The sequence below is a fragment of the Dicentrarchus labrax genome, unplaced genomic scaffold (assembly GCF_905237075.1).
Source record: "Dicentrarchus labrax unplaced genomic scaffold, dlabrax2021, whole genome shotgun sequence".
Taxonomy (NCBI): Eukaryota; Metazoa; Chordata; class Actinopteri; family Moronidae; genus Dicentrarchus; species Dicentrarchus labrax.
In genome coordinates, this window is record NW_026136704.1 from 25,280,439 (window position 1) to 25,301,822 (window position 21,384).

At 40.1% G+C, this 21,384-nt stretch overlaps 1 protein-coding gene across 1 annotated transcript in view; it reads left to right on the forward strand.

Annotated features, from left to right (window-relative positions):
• robo1 (roundabout, axon guidance receptor, homolog 1 (Drosophila)) overlaps positions 1 to 21,384 on the forward strand; it is a 219,884-nt gene that overhangs the window by 15,727 nt on the left and 182,773 nt on the right. Inside the window, exon 2 of the mRNA XM_051397087.1 lies at positions 6,976 to 7,100. Coding sequence (XP_051253047.1) covers positions 7,013 to 7,100 — 88 coding nt within the window. The 5' untranslated portion in view covers positions 6,976 to 7,012. The remainder of the gene's footprint in view (positions 1 to 6,975; positions 7,101 to 21,384) is intronic.

The following is a 21,384-nucleotide window of genomic DNA, read 5'->3' on the forward strand; positions in this document are numbered from 1 at the left end:
ATTAACTTTCCCATTGCTGATGTCACTTTTTATTGCCCCATGGTTTCAGGTCTTTCCGAGTTGGCAGGCTCTGCTGTGCTGCTTTCCAAAGCCAGATAGATGCTTGTGTCAGAGCACAGAAATACAGCAATGATGGAGATATTATTCTGAAGATTTAATTTGCCAGAGTGGGCTGGTAAAGTGCACCCTTATGGTGATTAATGCAAAAAAGGTTGCTGTGCTGTGCTTGGGGAAAATCATCTTGTGTCTAGCTACTGTTTAGAAAATCTAAAGAGTTTTTATGAACACAGAACTTCCAACTGTGTATTTTCACAAAATGCAAATTTAAACACCATTGCTGCACTTGTATGTTCAAGAATTCAGCATTGAAAGTGGGTCATAATTAACAGTTAATTAGCCTTGAAATGAGATGTGGTTGTTATGGTTAGGGCAATGGTTAGCTAAGTCAAGTTTTGATTAGTTTTAAATATAGATTTTAGAAATTATATCCCCACAATATGTTTCTGTACCTATTATATGGTGGCTGTGACCCATTTTAAAGCCCAGAAAGTTAGTAAAAGAGGCCAATGAAGTATCTATATGCAGAAACAATGGAAGTGTTTTTATCTGAAGTCTTGGAAATACAGGCTCAGCTTCCTCCTTCTGATGCTGTAGGTGAGCTTGAGTAATGAGACGGACCAGTTTATAGGATGAGGTTCATCAATTAGAACTACGCACACAGGCATATTGGTTTATGTCAGATAATCTAGTTAAGGGTGATTCATTACAACTGTTATTAATGAGATATTATTAATGACAGTAAGGTGTGTGACTGTACCATGTGGGCTTAAACCAGCCATCACTGGACGTGGCATTGCTTCTCATATGGCAGAGGGTAAAACGTGTGCTGCTTTTGTGCAGGGCACAATAGTGAGTGGCATTTGAACATGCGCTTGCTGCATTGTGCACGGTCGATTAACATTGCATAATCTACCTGCTTACAAAGCAACTTTTGTAATTAGAGTTATGATTGCAGCAGGATAATGACAGCCATTCTACAGCAGATAATGACTGTTGTGCTCTTGGCAGTTGCTGCATTGTTTGTGCAGCAGACTTCTGACATATGGGACACAAAAAGACACAACAGCCAGGCTGACCGCCTTTGTTCCCACTCGGGCAGACCCAATCACTGTAGACAAATTGCGCTGTAGGCCATCCAAATGATGCCGACCCAGGGAAAATGGTTCAGACACATGAGAATGGGACCATAATGCAAAAACCTCAGCTACGTGGAAGCTCATGGACTGTGCACCTGAACTCGGACACAGAACCTATAACTATAGGTATAGCTGTTTAGTGCTCTCTGACAATAATGCTGTTTCATAGGGAGGCATTTCTCACTGGGAATCAGCCCGTCTGTTGTGTCCTTCATGCAGCTCCTAGAGCATGTCTTGTTACAGCTAAGAAATTTAACACAAAATATAATAAACATTCTGCTTTCAAATGTGAATCCCATCATTTACAATTAGGGGTTGACGCTTAGGTGGAATACAGATGGGTTGGTATTTAATAAATGTTTTCTTGACAATGGAAAACAAATGTCTATTAACGTTTATTGGACTAGCTTGCTCTTGTCCAGCATTAAAAAATATGTCTATATAGTGTTTCAGTGCTTAATAGGGCTGGAGGTTTGTATGGTAATACAATTTAAAAAAAAAAAAAAAATCAAAGAACCATCCATCTGTCTCTTGAAAAAATGGTATTGTCCTTTTAAAGAGATGGCAGAGCATTTATTCAAATAAATTAAGAGTTGTCAAAGATGGCATCTTGGTAGGAGGCACTTAGGCCTGTGGCGTCCATGGCTGTGCAGTCAGTGGGGACAGGTCCATAGTGCAGACTGTGGACTAATCCATCACCGCCAGCGAGGGGGCTGGGGGCCAAGCGCTTGGCTTCTCCCTCCAGGAAATAATCAGCTTTTAATTTATCACAGATCACATTCATGAGAAGACGGATCGCTGTGGGGATGCCTCGTGTGACCAGGCCCATCTCCTCAGTCATGCTGGAGTGCTTTCAGCTCTTCTAATTTACTCTAATTTGAGTTTTTTCTCATATCTCCATCATTTTGCCAGTTTTGGATGAAGACACCCTTTACCCCTATTAAATTAACATCCATGCCAGAATATAAAACTCCTATCTGTCCACACCAAACAGTTTCTGAAATACTTTCCACCATTAAAAACAATTCTTGTGACCAGACCACTCTACATGACATTCAGTAGTGATGAACAGAAAGTGGGACAATGAGGTCTTTCCCTGTGGAATGGATGGAGCATATGCTATTATGTAAGTCAACTGCAGGGTATCCTAATGGCCTCAGATTTGTTTCTGGTCCCTGTATGTTGTCACAGTCTGTACCGTGGCCCCCACAGGAGTGTGGATGATTAGTAGCACGACTTGGAGGAGCACAAGAGATGTGATCTACACTAAGGGGGAAGGACAGTTCAGCCACTCGTCGTCCACCCTCCCCATGATCACTTTACAGATCCCGGGCAGGTTAATCCTTTTATTGTAATGAAGTGAGGGGGGATAATGTACTGTGAATGTGAGATGCTTAATCCAGTGTTGGCATTTTTATGAGGAAGGAGTAGCCATGCTGACAAAGAGAACAGAGTGCTTGAGAGGCACAGGAGCTATCCATCAAACATGACGCTGACATAGCACAACACAACAACACACACTTGCGGACATGTGCATGTGTGTCTATACTTCAAGACAAACTCCCTTATTTCTACTGCTCTCCCATCCACACATTATTATGGGGCCAGCGCCCTGGAGTCTGTTGCACCAGTTTGTAGGTTTGAACTTAAAATCATCGTTCAATTAATGTTTTAAAGTGGAGAATTACGCATTACTAAGTTTTATGGGGGCAAACAATATATGAAACTTACCTGTTATAGTTTTAATGGTTTACTAAATGACTTGTTTAAAATTAGCCGGTAATTACTAAGAGCTGAAAAGGGACTTCTCACAAACCCAGTAATGGATTTACAAATGGGTAGTGCAGTAGCTGTTCCATAGAAATAATACTGCATGTAGGTCCTCAACAGAACTGTTTATTAAGTGGTTATGTAGCATGAGATGAACAGTTTTGCTACCTCATTGAACTGCAGCCAATGATTCATCAAATAGAGTGTGTAATCTCTGTGCCCTCTCTGTTTTAATCCCCGCACTGCTGTACTTGCAGTTGTACATGCGTTTTACAAGACCCTTATAGAAACAGAAGTATACATTAATGCTGAACTCTGGAGTCTTGTCTTTGTTGTTGATACTGAACTTGAATAACACAAAACTCCTAACTCTCTTGTGGGTGGGCTATTACTAGAAGAGAAGAAAAATGCAGTATTGGTTGTATAGAATCTGTAAAGAAGTGACTTTCTTCTTATTCAGCAAAATACAGTACAAAAAGTAGTCATACGGGCAGAGCCAGTTCAACCTACGTTGAGAAGCAAACATTATAGCAATTAATATGCAGATGTCAAAAGGATAGGTTTGCATTATTTCAAGTCTGTATGCCACATGCATGTAAAGTTTTTGGACACTGTAATTGTACCTCCTCTCCATACTATCCATGAAGCGATTCCATTTTAATGTGACTGGATTGTCAGAAATGGGGGACAATATCTGTTTCATGTAAAAATTAATCTCAAAGTATTTCTGTGAAGCTAATATTCAGCAGCAACAGTTACAGGCCCCTCCTCACACAGCTGAAGTCTCATAGCTTCAGCTCATATGAGGCTAACTGACCTCATCTAACTCCTCCACATGATCAGCCTTCTAAGGGTTTCTGAGAAAATATGAATACCAAACAAAATTGGATGGACAAGAAACAAACATCTATGGATCTGTTTCTCAGGAGAAGTTTGCTACTTTACCTTTCAAACCTTACCTGGTTATTATTGCAAAAGGATATTCTGTATTCATGTCACAGTGAATCATATATCTGTCTATCTCTAAATTCTAGCTTTAAAAAGTGTTTCTAATTCATTGTACTATTTACATACAGCATATTATATTTATATTATATATAAACACCTATAAATATCCTATAAGTCACAACAATACCATCACTAAATATGACCTCAATGCTAAAACATATAATTTAATTAACACCACTATGACAGTGTCAACAGAAAAATGAACATAGGCATCACAACAGTAGACTTTATGGATGAACAGTTATATTGCATTGCATTAGACTGTACAGTGGTACCTAAGTACTAAAGTGGCCACTTTTTGTAAATACTCTTTGTATGTTTGTACGTATTTTATGGATTTTCCTTTCTTCTCTACCGCGTCCCAGTACTTGTGGCTTCCTACTCTGCCTTACCTAATTTGGCAATGTAAGAATGTGCATTGTGCTTCAGAAGCACAAAGGCAGTAGATGAAAGAGGAACAGATTAAGCAGTGAGGAGTAGAGGTCCCAGTCAGAGGTAATATGAAGTTCAGTATTATTCTCAGAGGCCTCCGACTAGCTTCACCTTAAGTTACCTGCAAATCCTCCTTTTTAAATTTCAGTTGAGCTTTCCCTGAGTTCAAGGGTACTGCACATAAGCATTGCATATCATTAGTGCATCTGGGAACTTCTTCTGTTTGTAAGATGAATGAGAAAGTTATGTGTTTTGTGTGTTTGGTAACAATGATATGGTGTCCACTGTTGTCTCATCTCTGTTGAGTTTAACTGCTTGGGTCATGAGAAAGTGTCACAATGAGAAACCGCAAATTTTGAATGACATCGCCTTGGTTTAGCAGGCATCCGAAAATCAATTTTTGGGCAGTGACTGTTCTGCTGATAGTTCCTGTCTTTTGTGGGAGTTGGTCACTGAGCCAGCAGCAATGCTTCTTGTCACTGCCAGATTAATTGGCTTCAATCTATTCAGCAGTCATTGACTCAGATAAAGGGAGACAATAAGGGCCTTTCATTCCTCTCGGACTGAATTGGTAGTGAACGCAGAGGAGGCCACTGAAACAAGTCTTGTAAAACATGCTCATTTCCTTTGATGGAAGCGGGCTAAATAATGAGTACAGAGGAATAGGCATTGATTGCACTGTGATGAATCTTCACATACGTGTTTGTGGTTTCCAGAGGGTACCATAAATCTTCCTTTATCTCTAATCCGTCCATTCATTAATCAAATGGAACAGGGTGATGAGTTGAATTATGAGTCCAGCTCCCCACAACTTGCTTCTGTGATGAGAAGGCCATCTTAGTGCCATGTATCCCACATTCCCAAAACCAAAGACCCCTGGCGATGACTTGCCACAGCCATCTCCTGACTGGTAATTGGGTATTTATCAGATTGCCTGTGAGAGAACGATGCGGTGTGTTTATCTGACACAATTATCAGGAAAAATGGGGAAACCTAGTCCGATTCTCCTCCAGGGTACCGGCGCGCTACTGGTTCAGGTAGCCAGGCAGAGTGAAAACACTGGAATCTTTTAGACTAACCACAGGGACTTCTTTATCGGACATTTAACTGGGAATACGCTTGTCATCATCACATGCAAATGGGGCAATTGTGCAAATACAACACATAATTCTTTGGCTCTGCTGTGACACTGGAGGAATGAGAGGTGATGATAACACACCTTGCAACAATGAGCTCACCATGGTTGAGGTCTGACAGACAGCCTTTTCAGAGGCTCTTCTAATTCTGAGAACAAGAAACACATATAAAGGGGTGCAAGAGTGTCCGCTGAGTACCCAACGATAAGATTGGAGAAAAAGCTATAAGAGCAAATTGGTATGCTCGTCTCTTCTTTCTGCTGCAAACCTATTACAGGAAGGAGAGTGAGAGAGAGACGGGAAGAAAAGGATGGAATAAAAAGGAGCTGCCAATAAAAAGTGGCAAATAGCGGGTCCATTTGGTGTTACATGAATTTAAAGGACATGCTATTTTTGGAAGAAATAAAGGTACATTTAACAAATGATTGGAAGGAGGGCATAGTACAGTAGTAGGAAAAATGTGATGTAGAGTCCATTGGTAGCTTTGCTAAGTGAGCATTTTTTTTCCTTTTTCATTATCACATGCATTCACCTCTTTACTGTGGAGAGTCGATGTTAAACGCTCTTCATAATCTCAAAAGATGCAAGGCTTGACGAGACTCAGTCACTCCTGTAGTGCCTTGGAATTTATGATAAAGCAAGTCCATCGTATTTTATCTGAAGCATATCCAATTCAAGGAGTATGTCATGCCTGGGAAAAAGGGCTGCGAAGAGAAAATCATAGTGCATAGCAGTGCAGAGAGGGAAGTGTGAAAGAGAGAGAGAGAGAGAGATACGGAGAAAGGCCAGGAGACGGTGCAGCCGAGGCTGCCTGGCCTGCTGGATGTAATCAAACAAGGGTGAACAGGTTGTTCCACAGATGGCTGATCCGGAGAATCCTCAGATTTATTTCCATGCTACAGACGGTCCCTGTCACTATGTGCAGGTGATGTCAGCACGGCGGCATTGTCTCGCACACACCACTAAACTCTGACGCTTTTGTCTTACCTGTCTGAAATCAATTTGACACAGACGTGTGTGTGTGTGTGTGTGTGTGTGTGTGTGTGTACAGTAGGAGATACTGAGTAAGAGTTTAGCAACAGAGAAAGTCAATGTGCAATCATCTTAACATTCTAATACCGAACTCTCTTAGGATTATAAATTATGGATTCAACTACCATACTATTACAACGTAAAGGAACTCAATAGAGAATTGTAAGTCGTTTGTCAAGAAAGCTGCTTTGTATTCACTAATGCCATTAGAAATGAAATGTTTTATGTATTTTGGTCATGCTGTTGCAGTAATTGTTGTTTTCTCCTGCACTCTGGCGTTCTGTTGTAATTTGCACAATAAATTGAATATCAATTTTCTTTGTTCTTTCAGCGCAGTGAAGAGAGAGTATTCCAGCTACACAACCAGTCTTTAAATGTTTTATTTTTTTCTCTTTCCACAGATTGACGCTTAGTGATGCCAGGACAGTGAGCATCATAATGCGTGGCACGTGGTCAGGGGCCACACCCCTCCTCATGATGGCTCTGCTCAGGCTGGTCCAAGGCCAAGAGGTTCCTTTAGTCCCAGGTAAGATTTATCATATTTCTCTGCACTTGCATGTCTTCTCATCAGTGACAAAACCTTCATGGTCTGGCTCATCATCCGTGTGTCTGTCAGTCTGTGATTGTCTGACTATTATGTGCTTGACACCTTTGCCCTAGCTGTAATGAAACCTTATAGTTTGAGGTTTGACATCAGTCATTTGGCACCAGAGTTGCAACATTGATCTTAGCACATACCAGCAATAATTCTCTCTTACAGTCTTTCTGTGATAGACTGTCTATCACAGTAAAGTGAAATAAACAGCTTGCAACTGTGCATCTCACAAATGCACAACCATTTTTGACTGGCTAGAAGATACCTGTCCAGCCTCTCCCCTAGTGCATGCTGAGAAACCAGCAGGCTACCCCGTTAAGGAACTAAAAAATAGAATGAATGGCGTACATTTGAGATATTTGTTGCTTAGTAAAAATGAGTATGGAACTGTTTCATATTGTGTGAGCCCTCTTTGGCCTGAATGCACTGACAGCAATCATTTCAGTTTTATCAGTTTGTAAAGGATGAGTTTCCAACCTCAGCCAACTCTACTCTCTTCTGTAAGCTTTTGTCTGGCACGGGTTGATGCTGCATAAGGAATAGCATATAAAAATTCTTTGAGGTGGTATCTACCCAACCCCACCACCATGTTCGTACTAGTCTCCCCAGAATCCTGACTAATATCCTAAATGGTTTATCTTTCTTCCTCTCTTGAGCACTTTTCTTCGCTCTTAATTTTAAATACGAAGCATATATGTGAAAGAGAATCATCAGAATTATTATAACAGTGAAACTCTGAACATCAACTCTGCTACTAAATTATTGATGTATACTCTTCTTCTGAAAACCAAAACATCCCTCATGTTTGTTATTGTTATCGACTGTTCTGGGTGTTCGTAGCGCAGCATATGTTGGGCTAAACTCTATTGATGGTTGCTTTCTGATGGTCAAGTGTTTTGGGCCTGGTTTGACTGAGGAATGGAGTCTGAAATGTATTGTTGAGGCACTCAAGGTGAACAATGAATTTCAGATCTTCCCAACATCTTACGTTTGAAATAGGGAACCTCGTTTGAGAGTTACAGAGGTAAAATGGAAAAAAGTTATTCCTCACTCGACTTTTGCAGAGCAATATGTCATCGTGTTCTGAGATCAAGGTGGAAATGTGTGGCAAGTGTGCACAGGTTTTTGCCAGATATACTTTTTCCCAGTCTACACTGTAGTCTTATACTCAGATCTTTTCTAAGATTTAGATTTAGTTCGACCTTTGAAGAAATGTGGTTCAAGAGGTTTTTGTCTCTCATTTAAGGCATGAATCGTGTTATTGAAAAGTCTCCCTGTCAGAGAATCACCCGTGAGCTTTTATTGTCACCACAACTGACCCCATCTCAGTCACACCATGTTGATTTCTCTCCTTCTCCACCAAGTTCTCATCAGACAGGACAACAGGAGCGGAGCATTTCACAGTCGCTGCTTTCTGTCACCTACTTATTTTGGCTCCTTTGCTTCATTCTCTTGCCTTTCAGCTCTCATTCATTTTCTTTAACCATGTTCCACCACCATCTTCTTCCTCTTCGCATTCTTTTGCCAACACGATCTAGGAACCAATTTACTTGTCAAGCAGAGGGCAGTGTGTGGCTCCCGGTACTCTGATTTAATGGTGTGTGTGCGTGTTTGTGTGAGCATGTGTGTGCACAGGTAAGGGATCACTACCTTGGCAAAAATGCTTTCAATCACATCCAGAGCGGGATCTCTGACTGGCAGCAGTTAGAGCTACATTAGGATTGGTTTCAGCTCATGTTGAATGGACACTTCTGCTTAACAATCTGATGGCATCCAGGTGTAATAACCAAGGGTTTTTCTTATCTCTATCGCTTTCTACTCATGTTCTGCTTTAGTTGTAGCTAAAAAGATACGAGGTGATACCCTCAAGAATTGTAAGTGCAGTATGACGTATCTGTAAGTGTACTGGAGGTGGGAACAAAGATTTGAAAATAGATATTTTTACTTATGTAAGGCACTTGATGCCTCAAGCAAGGTGTTCAGCTTCAGTGACAATTCACCCAAACCAGAGAGGGATGTCAGATCTAAGTCATGAATTGTACTTTCTGCAAATGTGTCAGCATAGTAAAGAAACTGTCATAAATATCTAGATGTGGGAAAGTCGAATTCCGCCAGGACCATGTGTCTTCCTTCCACTGTCTCTCAATGAGAGAGAAATGTCAAGGCATAGCTTTGATTTTATTTCTTTGCATACTTAACCGACTGACAGCTTTTTTAATTTCCTTTTCTTAAAGTAAATACCAGCAGTTCCCAACAGCAATCACTCCCTGTTCCCTTTTTAAAAGGTATTTCCATCCTCTGGGTTTTCTGAGGTACTTTATTACCTTCCTCAGGTTCATGAGTAATGAGCTAGTATCCTGTGTACGCTGTCTCCCTGTTGCAGACATTTAGATAATGGGAGGATATCAGTCCAATATGCTAGGAATTACATTCTGTTATGCACTCTATAATTGACATTCAATGCCAACAAGTAGTGTGCCCTATTTGTAGCAATTTGACATCAGGGTGGTGGGTGGGTGTGTGGAGCATTTGTGCAGATCAGTATCACCAAGTAACCAAGGCCCTTCCCTAACCTTAACCAAGTGTTTTAGTTGCTTTACCCTAACTACACTTTAACCACAGTTTATTTGCATTAACCACAATCTTTCCCTCACCTCAACCGGCCGTGCGCAGGTTGTGAAAAAAAATTTTTAAAAACATTGTCACCGACCGTAATCATGTGTTTGTAGATTTGTCCAGTATTGACATTCTTGTCTGGCTGCTTCATGCAACTAATAAAGCTTTTGTAAACAAGCTAAATTATGTGTGGTTGTGGCATATGTAAGCATTTAAGAAAATAGAGATCCACTAAATTAATCTTTGATAAACACAAAGGTGTTAGTGTTTATCATAAGTACTTGCACAATTACAGGGGATTACATATTTCTAGTGTATCAAATTACAATTTTGGGGTTTGCACACCATACTTAAACTCTGTTAAACTCTCTCTCTCTCTCTTAAAATCTAAAAACACTGAATTGTATTCATTTAACCAGATTAAACCCCAGACTATGCTGTGATTTTTATTTTCTATCCAGTCTCATAGAGTTTGGTTGTATGTTTGCCTCTTTGATCTTTACTGTTTATGGCTGGGCAAATTAGAAGGAGACATATGGTTAAAGTGGCCTCTGTTTATTTCTACACTCAAGCATTTTCATCTCTTCTCTTTGCTGCATTCTCAACTGGTGTCGTCTGCTCAGCTAAGCATGCCATATGTGCAGTATATCGAACCACATGTATGAGTCTTCTATTTAAAGATAATAAAGTGGCTCTCTGCTCACAGTAATTTAGCTGGTGATTGGTTTTTCGGGTGAAGCATCATTCATTTCCCATAATGCTCTGCCAGCCTCAGTGCAACAGGTATCTCATATTTTTCAGGTTTGGTATACACAACCATATTAAAATGTAGTTTATATTCAGTTTAGCTTAAAATGTGTCCTTTGCATCAAGGATTGCATTTTTCCTGAATTGTGAGATTAATTCTGTTATTTATTGTAGACTTTTGTCTTGTATGGCATAATCATACCATAGAAAACGTGCAATATTTATGGCTCACGATATAGAATTTTGTTTACTTCATACTACTGACGATTTTTCATTGGTGAACCTGCCCTTTAATGTGATTGTCTAGACCGCCAAACTCCATAATGCAGGATATTGCATCTGTCATACCGACACTGCAACTCAGACAAATTGAATTTACTCGTCTTTTTTTCTTGTGGAAACAACCTAAAACAAGCACTTTTCCCCCGACCATCCAGTTTTATTTTCTGCCACGCTCACAGCTGAATTCCTTATTTAAAACATTCAGTTTTCCAGATGTTTTGTTTTAAACTAAAGTGGAAACACAGAGCCACACTCATGTTCCTCCTCCTACATATTGAGTTCTATATATATATCAGGCTGGAGAACTGGGCCCTTAGTACTGTGGGTTATACCTCTTCCCTTTACATTCAATATTCAGCTTGCACACCACCCCGAGGGTGATTAAATATGTGGTTAATACAGCACCATGAGAGTATTGAATTACTCAAGAGCCATGCTGACCTTTTTAAATTACAGAACCAATTGTGCAAGACGGCAGAGAAAGTTTATAACAGGTACTGCCAAGATGGAGCCCGGAGGAGAATGGATCTGCTGCCGATGTCCTGCTGACGCTCTCCTTATTAGTGTTCTGCACTATAAGCACCCTATTTGACACTCACACTTCCATTCACGTTGGGTCTCATTTGACGGCGAATTCTTTTGTGTCTTTGTCTCTTGATCTTGTGTACAAACAGCCATTAGAGTATTCTTGCAGACAAGCTAAAACACACACACGCCCTCACACAAACTAATTTGACATTTCATTTCACCGTTGATGAGACACGTATCACTCTTGACACACAGCGTAGCCTCACTCCATAAATCTTGATCACTGGCCTTTTTCTCGGATGCATCCTAGTCAGCATATTGGCTTTGCTGATATCTGAAGGTCGTTTCTGATGTCTGATCTAATTTGAAGCTAAAGCCAGAAAAATGAAGCAGTCTACTTTGGCACCAGTCGCATGGCTCCACGGAGTCACAGCCATTTTTCAGGGATGACTGTACTCATCTTCAATCCCCATCGAGAGAATTCGAAACCTGACTGGCAGCGATACAACAGTCTTTGCTTGGCAAAGGGCAGACAAAACCTTTTTACCAATGAAAAAGTCAAAATAAAATATCCAGACATTAAAAACAAAGTATTTTTCTCTCCTTGCCAACTTTCAAGAGTGATTCCTGATTGCTTTATACAGCACTTTGCAAAATGCACTGTAATTGTATTTAGGTGAAAAATCCTAATTTCACCACCGTGTTTTATTCGTCTTTCTCAAGGGAGACTGTGCCATTACGGAAGAAGGAAAAGGATTGAAAGCTTGGCATTTCATATAATGAAATTCTTGTGACAGACTGTTTTTTTGGAGAACGATACAATTTAGTGACACCATTCATTCCATTAAGATATATTAAAAAGCTTTGTCAAAAAAGCCCTTTCTCTGAACACTGTCCATACTTATTTCTCAAAGCAAACCAATCTCACTCTTGTCAGTGGAAATTGCACGTGCTTATGACAGTTGGCACTCCATGCATTATTTTCCTTTTACTTTCTTCCCCTACACTATAACAGTTTCTTCTATTGTGCATTCAAGACTGTTTTGTTTGTTGTGTGTGGTTTAATCTCTTTCAACACCACTAAGTATGATATATGGTAGTATTTGTGTTCAGGGAGCAAAATGTTTGCGCTTGTGTTTAATGGAATCAAAACAAGGCGTGTGGATGCAATTGTTTGCACTGGAACTAAACTCATTATTGGGGAGTGTGCGGACAAGGCTTAAATCAAATGTCAGGAAATCTCTTGTGCTTCTTGGTGAATGAAAGTGGACTACATCTGCACTGTAAACCTCTATGCACGCTTAAGATTTGATGCAGGACCAATCACTCTGATCCGAAGGTCTCATTTTATGGTCCAGTTGAAGATGCGTTCCATTTTCCTGTCACTAAGATAGAAATGGTGTGCCTGTGGGATAGTCTATTTGAGGAAGTTTTACTACCTTTAGCCTCGCTAAAGGTACACATACCAACCTCGCTTAAGGCCGTGAGGTTGGTATTTGTAGTTTTAAGTCAAATATCTCAACAGTTATTTGGATGGATTGGCATTCATGTTCCCCCTCAGTATGAATCATAATACCTTTGGTGATCCCTTCTCATTTAGTGGCGTTATTTGGTCAAATCAGCTATACTTTGCTAATTAAGAAATGTTTGCATGTTAACGAGCCAAGATTATGAGCATGGTAAAAAATGTTACCTACTTAAGGGGCTGTTTAGATGTTGTGTCTGAAAACGTAGAAAATACCAGCCTTCATCCTTTTATCCAAGGCTTGGGAGGGTGTGCTATTGTCGTGCCTGTCGTTACTAAGCAACCAACACTTAGCAGTAAGCTTCAGTGACTTAACTAATTAAAAGTCAAAATAAAGATTTACCAGCATCCCTCACAGTAGCTTTACTGTTCAATTTGTGTGAAGAAAAGAAAGACTATTATCTTTTTTACTTTGGCTGGTCTTTCAATTCAATGTCCTTGAGTCCCGTTTAGGAGATTGGTTAATTCTTGTGGTGTTTTTGATGCAATATAAAATGTTTGATTTCCTCATTGCACCCGTGGACACGCCCCAAAAAATGTTGCAACAAACGTGCAATGTGACAGCTTTGCTTTTAGTATTGAGGGCACTCGTTCATTCAAAAGGATGTATATGCGCATGCAAAAGACCGAACATCAGATATGTTAACTTTGTGAGAATGTTGGCATATTGACATTAGCATTGAGCTCGAAGCACCACAGTGCCGAGGTTTATTTTTTTAATTTACAGAGCCCCTAGCAACGCTGTAAACTGTAATAAATATAACATTTTGTAGAAATTTTTTTGGAACTGCTGTGTCCTTACTATCTGTATTCATATTGTGAACTATGGCTGTAGGCAAATGTGAATATTTATATTGGTCTCACATTATTACATGATTATATTTATTGGACAGGAAATGTATAAATGCTTAAAAGTTTATCTTGGTTATATCCTCCAGTTTCCATTGGAGATATATAAAATAGAGAAACGTATTGATCTGACATCCACAAACTGAGCTAAGTTATGTACTTTCAAACTGACACGATAATATCGATGTGTTTGTCAGATTTTTTCTCGACATATCTCTGACCTGTTAATGCAGTTCTGACCATGGACTGTTTTAGGTTTCCTTACATATTTTTGTGTTACCCAATTTAAATCTCCTTAGCTTGTGTGCCAGTTTTATCTACATTGCTGGTTTTGAGCGTATTTAAAATATTATATAATCAACATTTTATTTATGAAAAGATGGGATTTGTTTTTTTAAATTTTTCTTCTATAAAGGCGCTGCAATGAATCCATTAGGAAACAGTGGCAGTTTTTCTGCCACCTTTTGTTATTTGCAGAAAAGCGACTTTTCTCCCAGATAAGCGTATTGTTAAAGCATCTGACATTATTCCACTGTCCTGGGGCACAGAGCCCAGTGCTTATCATCTCCCTGCCTCTCACTCCATCAGGCCACCATTTAATTACAGAGCAGGGCACAAGCCAGTGTTTCCTCATCATACTGCCTCCACCCTCAGGCCATCATTTAATGATGAAAAATCTGCTCTGGGAGGTTTGGACATTTGTTTTATTATTATTCTCCTCCTTTTTATGTCCTGGGCTTTTGTCTTTCTGTCATGGAGGTGTGTGTTTGTGTGTGTCAAGGGGGGTGTCTTTGTACACAACCAGCTTTTTGATTTTTTTTGCTCCTTTTTTTTCTGTCATATTTTGCTCCCAGGCTTAAAATTTGATGTCCTGAGCTTGAGTGTGCTATTTTTTTTATTTCACAGTCACACCTTCGGCAACAGTGTGAATTCACCTTGAACCTCAGCTCTCTACTGTTCAGGCTGGATCTATAACAAAGTTAGTCCAAGGGGAAGGCAAAATTTAGGGCAGGACGCACTTCCTGTAAGACAAAACACCACTCCTTAAAAAAAAAAAGCAAGATATCAAGGTGAACTCTAATTAGACTGAAAAAAACTTTGATAATAGCAGATGCTTTGAGCCCACAAGTGTGTGCAAGTCATTTCCAGTCATTTAAGCAAGATCAACAGAAACGGCTGAAGCTGTAATGTCATCATAAAATATGCTGACTAATTTAGTAGTCATTACCACCTACACAAGCATCGGCAACCTCTTAGGCATTCTAACTAAAAGTTAGGAAACCTTGTTTGAGGCATTTCTTAATCTAATTCAGAACATCCTTCATGCAGCAATATGAAGTTTTTCTGCTGAATATTCATACACTATAACACAGCGAGTGGTTTTAAAAAGGATTTTATTGATGAAAGTACTTTTGACGCATCTGGATGTTACAGTGAAAAAACGCAATGAAATAGTTTCCCATCCTATATCACTGCTTTTAAACCAAATGCAAGGCAATATGGGAACACATAATACAATAGCAGAATGGTTGCCCATTTTTCCGCAGGCAGCTCCTTTATACCTCTTCCCTCCGTGTGTGTGTGTGTGTGTGTGTGTGTGTGTGTGTGTGTGTGTGTGTGTGTGTGTGTGTGTACACTCTTATGCATGTGTGATACGCGGTGCTGTGCATGCAGCAGAGTTTATTGATTTCCATGGAGACATGACACAGGCACCTCTGCATCTTTTCACCCCGTTCCTCAATCTGCCCCTCCCCCTCACACACACATACACACATGCACCTCCGTGCCACTATTCCCCATCCTCAGAGCCACAACATCCCTCTCACGGGGTTTGTGCTGTGGGGCTGCAGGAGAGTGTCATCTCACAAATGAATTTCTCCTCACATCCCTCTCTCCATTAAAGAACCTGTTTGTGCTCGTACAGCAGCACGCAGCACTCCCCTGCAGCTGTTTGTGTTCTCAGACACAAGTACTTGTTATTTATACCTGTGTTGTGTCTCTGGCTACCTGCATTTCATGCACACAACAGTAAGACTGATTTACGTTTTTGACGTTTTGTTCATGCATGTTAATAAATAAAATGAGTTATTAATATATCATATCTCGTTCTGGTTTTGCCAAATGACTGTGGAGGCTTTCTTGCCTCCAGTTTGCAGGGGCTGCTCTTCAGGCTTTACAGCCAAAGTATATTTCCATTGGGCAAACCCAAACTGAAATAATAACTTAACATTTAAACACAATAAAACCATAGTTATTGTCTTTTGTGTTGTTTATATTTTCTTCTTTTCTTCCAGTTCTTTGACTCCTAATTGAGGTTTAACTCAAACAGTAATATCACGACTGCACTGCACTCCACTACATCTTTGCCTTCAAGAAATGTTTACGCAACTAAAACACCACTCTGCGTATCATTGTTGTTTTATTACTATGGGTCCTGTGTACTTTTATTCAGTCATGTCTGAATTGGAAATCACAGTTTAAAAGGAAAGTAGAATATTCCAGTCTGTCTCAGCAAGAAAACATTGTCAATTCTCACACACGGGAGCCATGTCATTCTGGTTTCACATGTGATGAGACTCAACAGGCATCCGTCTCCACAAACTGTTGATTTGGATTCTGTACTCAGCTGTGTAGATTGGGTATACTGAGGGACTAGCAGACAAATTGAGCAACATCCATGATTGGAAATCTATCTGTCTACGTGCTTGGCAAGAAAATAAAAACCCCTGTTTGTCTCACAGAAATCGCATAGAGATTTCCAGACGTAGTTGTTGATTTTCGCTTTATGGGCAAGGCAATTTTGGCTAATCAGTGTATGTTTGTGTGCACCCCTCATTTATGTCCATCTGTGTATGTACAGGGGAGTGGATTAGTTAGCGCAGTATGAAAAGTTTTTAAATAGAGGGGAAAGAACAGTTGGATGCAAATCACCCCAGAAAGTCACTGCTCTATCTTGATGTTCTATTGAATTTGAGCTTTAAAGCCTCTTCAATACCACTGGGTATTCTGCGCATGTAGCCTAAATGGCCTTTGTAAAGTACTGAATTGTGAGCTCAATTTCCCATGCACGCTCATCTTTTCCGTTTCCCATTTGAGACAAGATATTGGAGATGATCCCCCCCCTATTCTGGCAAGTGGCTGTTTTTAATGGAAGCTATTTCAGCCCTTTTCATTTGTCAATCAGTCTGAAGAGTGAGCCTCCAACGGTGGCTCAATGTGAGGCTGTAATTGTCAGTGTCCCTTTCTGCCCAATGCGCAGCCCGCCGTTTTGCATGTGAAAGGATCCTGAAAGAAGACGTGAGTGCTGAATTAATACCCAAACCGCCTTTTGTCTCCATCACTTTGGCTTCTGCTGCCATGAGACACCGAGGCTCAGACATGGGGACAATCGATGAGGAAGAGGAGAAGAGTAAGGAGGGGGCTGGAAAATGTTGTAGCCTTTAAGTGAAAATCGCAACATTCAACTCAGGGGGTTAGATTCACCTGTAGGTACCTTACTCACTGTCTGTCCATGGTGAAGAGTAATGGGGGGGAAAATCTGATATTTTTTAATACATCTTTTGTTAGAAATAGTAAAAAATATGTAAAGATTGATGCTCACCGAGTAAAAGCTTTTTGGAGTTAAAGTAATACAGGACAAGCATCCACACACTCTGATGTATAGGCATACTGTTTTTTATAAATGAATATTGCTTTTGTTAGAAATAGATTTCCATCAAAATACAGCAGCAGCCAGTGAAAAATAAATGCATGTGATTCTTTCTTTAAGTATATTCTGAGTGCTGCGTCCTCATTAGTTTATTGCCCTTTTTACACATACCAACTTAAACACCTGAGATGCAACAGGGTGACATTCATTGTAAATGTAACTGTAAAAGGCATGCTGATGTCGCCCACGTCTACGATTATAAGACACAAAAGATGGCTAGTAAAAGGGTTTAAAAAGGTCAAACCTGGCAACAACCAATTGTGTTTGTTTTGGTTCTTTCATGAAACTGAAGCACATAGTTGTTTTCTGCTCCACTCAACTTCGTAAAAAAAAGAAAAACTGATCGCCATCAACGGCCTCCCAGTTCTTTAAAGTATAAGTAATGCATTGTACAGTGGCAATGTGAGACAATTATTGTCCAACTGAGCATGTCAACAACGTGATAAAGACTTGTGAGAGACAATAGACCGCCTGCTTGTTTGTACAGTGTCTATAAAAGTATGTAATTTTCAGGTTTTATCATCCATTTAATTAATGTTTTGATTTGAATTTTTTTTTCTTATTATTTTTTTATCAGTGTCAAAAAAGACACATTGATTATAAATTGTAAAACATGAACTTTTCCAAGGCGTGGGAAGACTTTTTATAGGCACTCTGTCTGTTTGTGTGAATGCACTGTAAAACACTGAGGAGTAAGCCAGGCTGTATGTGCTGTAGAGACTTCCCAACACTCAGGTGTGTATGTGTATCTGTGTTTGTGACATGAAATATTAATGTGCATTGTGCTTCTGAAGCAGAAGGTCAGGCACTTGGAGAGAATGTGGAAGGATTGTAAAAGAAGCTTTAAATGCAGGAACAGGGTATAATAAACTCCCTTCCATAGACAGTCCCACCATTTAAGCCTGATTGGAACGAATCGCTCGCTAATTACAGGGCATTTTGCAATACATCATCCTCCTCAAGTTCTCACACAAAAAGTTTGCCTGCATGTCAGCATCACCATTCTAGCCACAGCTGCCTATGTGGTCTCGGTCTTCCTTTCCATTTACAGAAATGATAACCAGGCTATGATTCTACAGACCAGCTGACAGTAGTCTGTCAGGCTGCCCTGGCATCTATTGTGGTTTTAGGAAATGAAACGTTGCTATTTTATTAGTTTCCCTTATCTTCTCTTAATGTTGTTGTCCCACCTGCCCCCTCATAATCTCCACAGGCACTCTGTCTACTGCACACGTAGTGATTTGGATAAGAAATGTTAGGGGACGTTGGGAGATAGAAGTTCTGTCTAGACTTAAGGAATTTTCCTGTTGTGATATAACAGTAGGTAAGCAAAAAGATTAAAAAAGGTGTCAGCTCTAACATGAGTTATAGCCAAACACTACCAAAACTTTCCACTCAGTGTTTGCCCTTCCTTATGACTACAGCCTCCCACTAAAGTTGCGTATTGACATCACTGCTTCATACTTTCCTCTCCTGGAATGACACAAGGTAGATAGACCAGGTGCTCTTTGCAGGAGCAAAGTCTCTGTTTGATGGGCAATAAGAGATTTCCCTGGACAAAGTCCCTACACTGATGATCATGTCCAGGTAATAAGCCTGATATACAGCCCCATTTCCCTAATGTTTACGGCAGCCACATGCAGCTTTAATTAACGAAAGAGCTGCTCCTGTTGCTCCAGAACAACCTCACCTGATCAATTATTTCCATTTAGAAACACACATATACACGCACACACACCCTTGACTATAAAAGTCAAATGGAAAATGACTTTTAAGCAGGAAAATTTCCTAAGGAAGGCTGGAATCAGGCAAGGAAACATGAGATTAGCTCGCTGTCAGCACTAAATGCCACGCAGAAAATAGTGTACACAAAGACGGTGGGGAAATTAATTTGAAACAAAAGCCACTGGCAGATTCTTTACCCTTATCTCTTCATGTGAACTTCACAAGGAGCAGGATGACATTGGTTTTATTACCGCGGAGCATTGATGACGAGCTGAATGAGCAAAAGTGCTGACGAGAGGGAACGAGCGAGTGATCAGTCATTGGCTGGGTGCCCATCACAGGAGCTCAAGGATGCTGAGAGGACGTTGGCCTCTGTCGTGTGATTGCCTGGATGTGGAGACCTATGGCAGGGCCAAGTATGAGGGGTTAAACACACACAGCTGGGCCACAACATTTAAGAACATAAAAACACACTTACACATACACACTGTGCATTCAGCCCACATTTGTTTATATAGACAGCTTGATGGTGGTGGTGATGATGATGATGCTGATGCTGGTAGAGCCCTGACTGCATTCAGGTGACTTATGTCAAGTGTCAGCTTTTTCTGTTCCTTTTATCTCTCCTCTTGAATCCATATGGTGCACTTCCCCCCCCCCACTCTCTCTGCCTCATATTAATGTCATGTCTCTGACAGTAAGGGCGAGAGAGAACAGGGCTGCCTCTACCATCTTGCCATTCTTTGCTGAGTTTTATTGCCTGTGTCTGTCACACCTTCAGGCTTTGGTGCACAAGTGCAGCTGTGTACTCAGCATTCGCTTTTATCAGCTCTGCGGAGTTGACTCCACGAGGCGTAGCTTGAAGGTTACAGTGCCCCGTGAACAGCAGCTATTCAAAATGATGTAGTGATATATCCTTCACACCCATTTTATTGGTATAACATTAGTATTAGTCACAGTTTTGTATGCCTGAATACATTTGATGGTTAGTTAATTGACACTGTTTTAGAATTTCTGACCAGTTTATTAGGTCCAGCAGTTGCAGCTGGCGGTTGTTCATCAGCCTCATACGTTTAATTCTATTCCCCAGATGTTTTCAGACCTGTTGGAATTTCTGAGATCTCTTGTTAAATGTTTTCCATATCAACAGACCTTAATTTAATACATTTTAAAGCTAGATCCGACTGTAGAAACCTTTCTTGGGACTGTGTACTTGTTGAGTGTCGGAGAAATAATACAATGAGTGGATTTTGTGCTAAAAATACTATAACTTTTGGAAGATTTGCTTTGACTAGTACACGCTGCTGAAGCTTTATATCAACTTGAGAATGAATTTTTGCACAGAAAGAGGACTGAAAGTGGATTTTCTCCCCTATCACTTACATTGGAATTGCGTTATGAGGAGATCCCTTGAGCACCAGTATGGACAGGAGGAACAATCACAGCCACTGATATCCCTACATGGGGATGTGAGTGTTTTGAAAACTGTAAAACTATCCTTTAAGAGCAAGCAGTGTATTCCTCTAAACAAGCTTTACAACATGCATGTATAAACTTTTATCAGTGATCCGAAATACAAAAACAAGGATCTGAGCACTGGGAGTCTTTTTAGTACATGTTAGATCTCAGGTGTTTAGACATTAGTTCCATATATTAACATAATAACTTTACATTTTATACACAAACATCCCTTTTACTAAAGATTTATTTTTGTCAACCACAAGTAAAGAGGTTTAGATGTTGTCAGGCGAATCCCAATGAAATAATCACACATCAGATTATACTTTTGACCTACTCATGTGTCATCAATCAATAGGCTGCTGCAGCTCACAACATGATGCATAATAGCTTTGTGTAATGACACAAAGGCTGCTTTGGCAGTGTTAAAGGACATTTCTGTGCCAGATGAAGGACAGAATGAGTCTGTTTTATGTCCAAACCTGGTTAAATGTGGGTGGGTCAGCATCCATCTGTGGCTAACTGTGGGAGTGCACGCCTGCACATGTGCATAATTTTTCACTGACTGAGCTGCATTATGAGTGAGATGTGTGCGATAATGAGATGTATAACGATATGTATGCAGGGGATTACATATTTGGTGCAATGTGCTTATGCACATGCTGCCTGTGTGCATATAAACAGAGTTTTACTGGCTTCTTCAACAGAGATTTTTGCATCTGGCAAGGCTGTGATACTCTGATTTTTTTCTATTGCATTTGCATACACTTATGTGA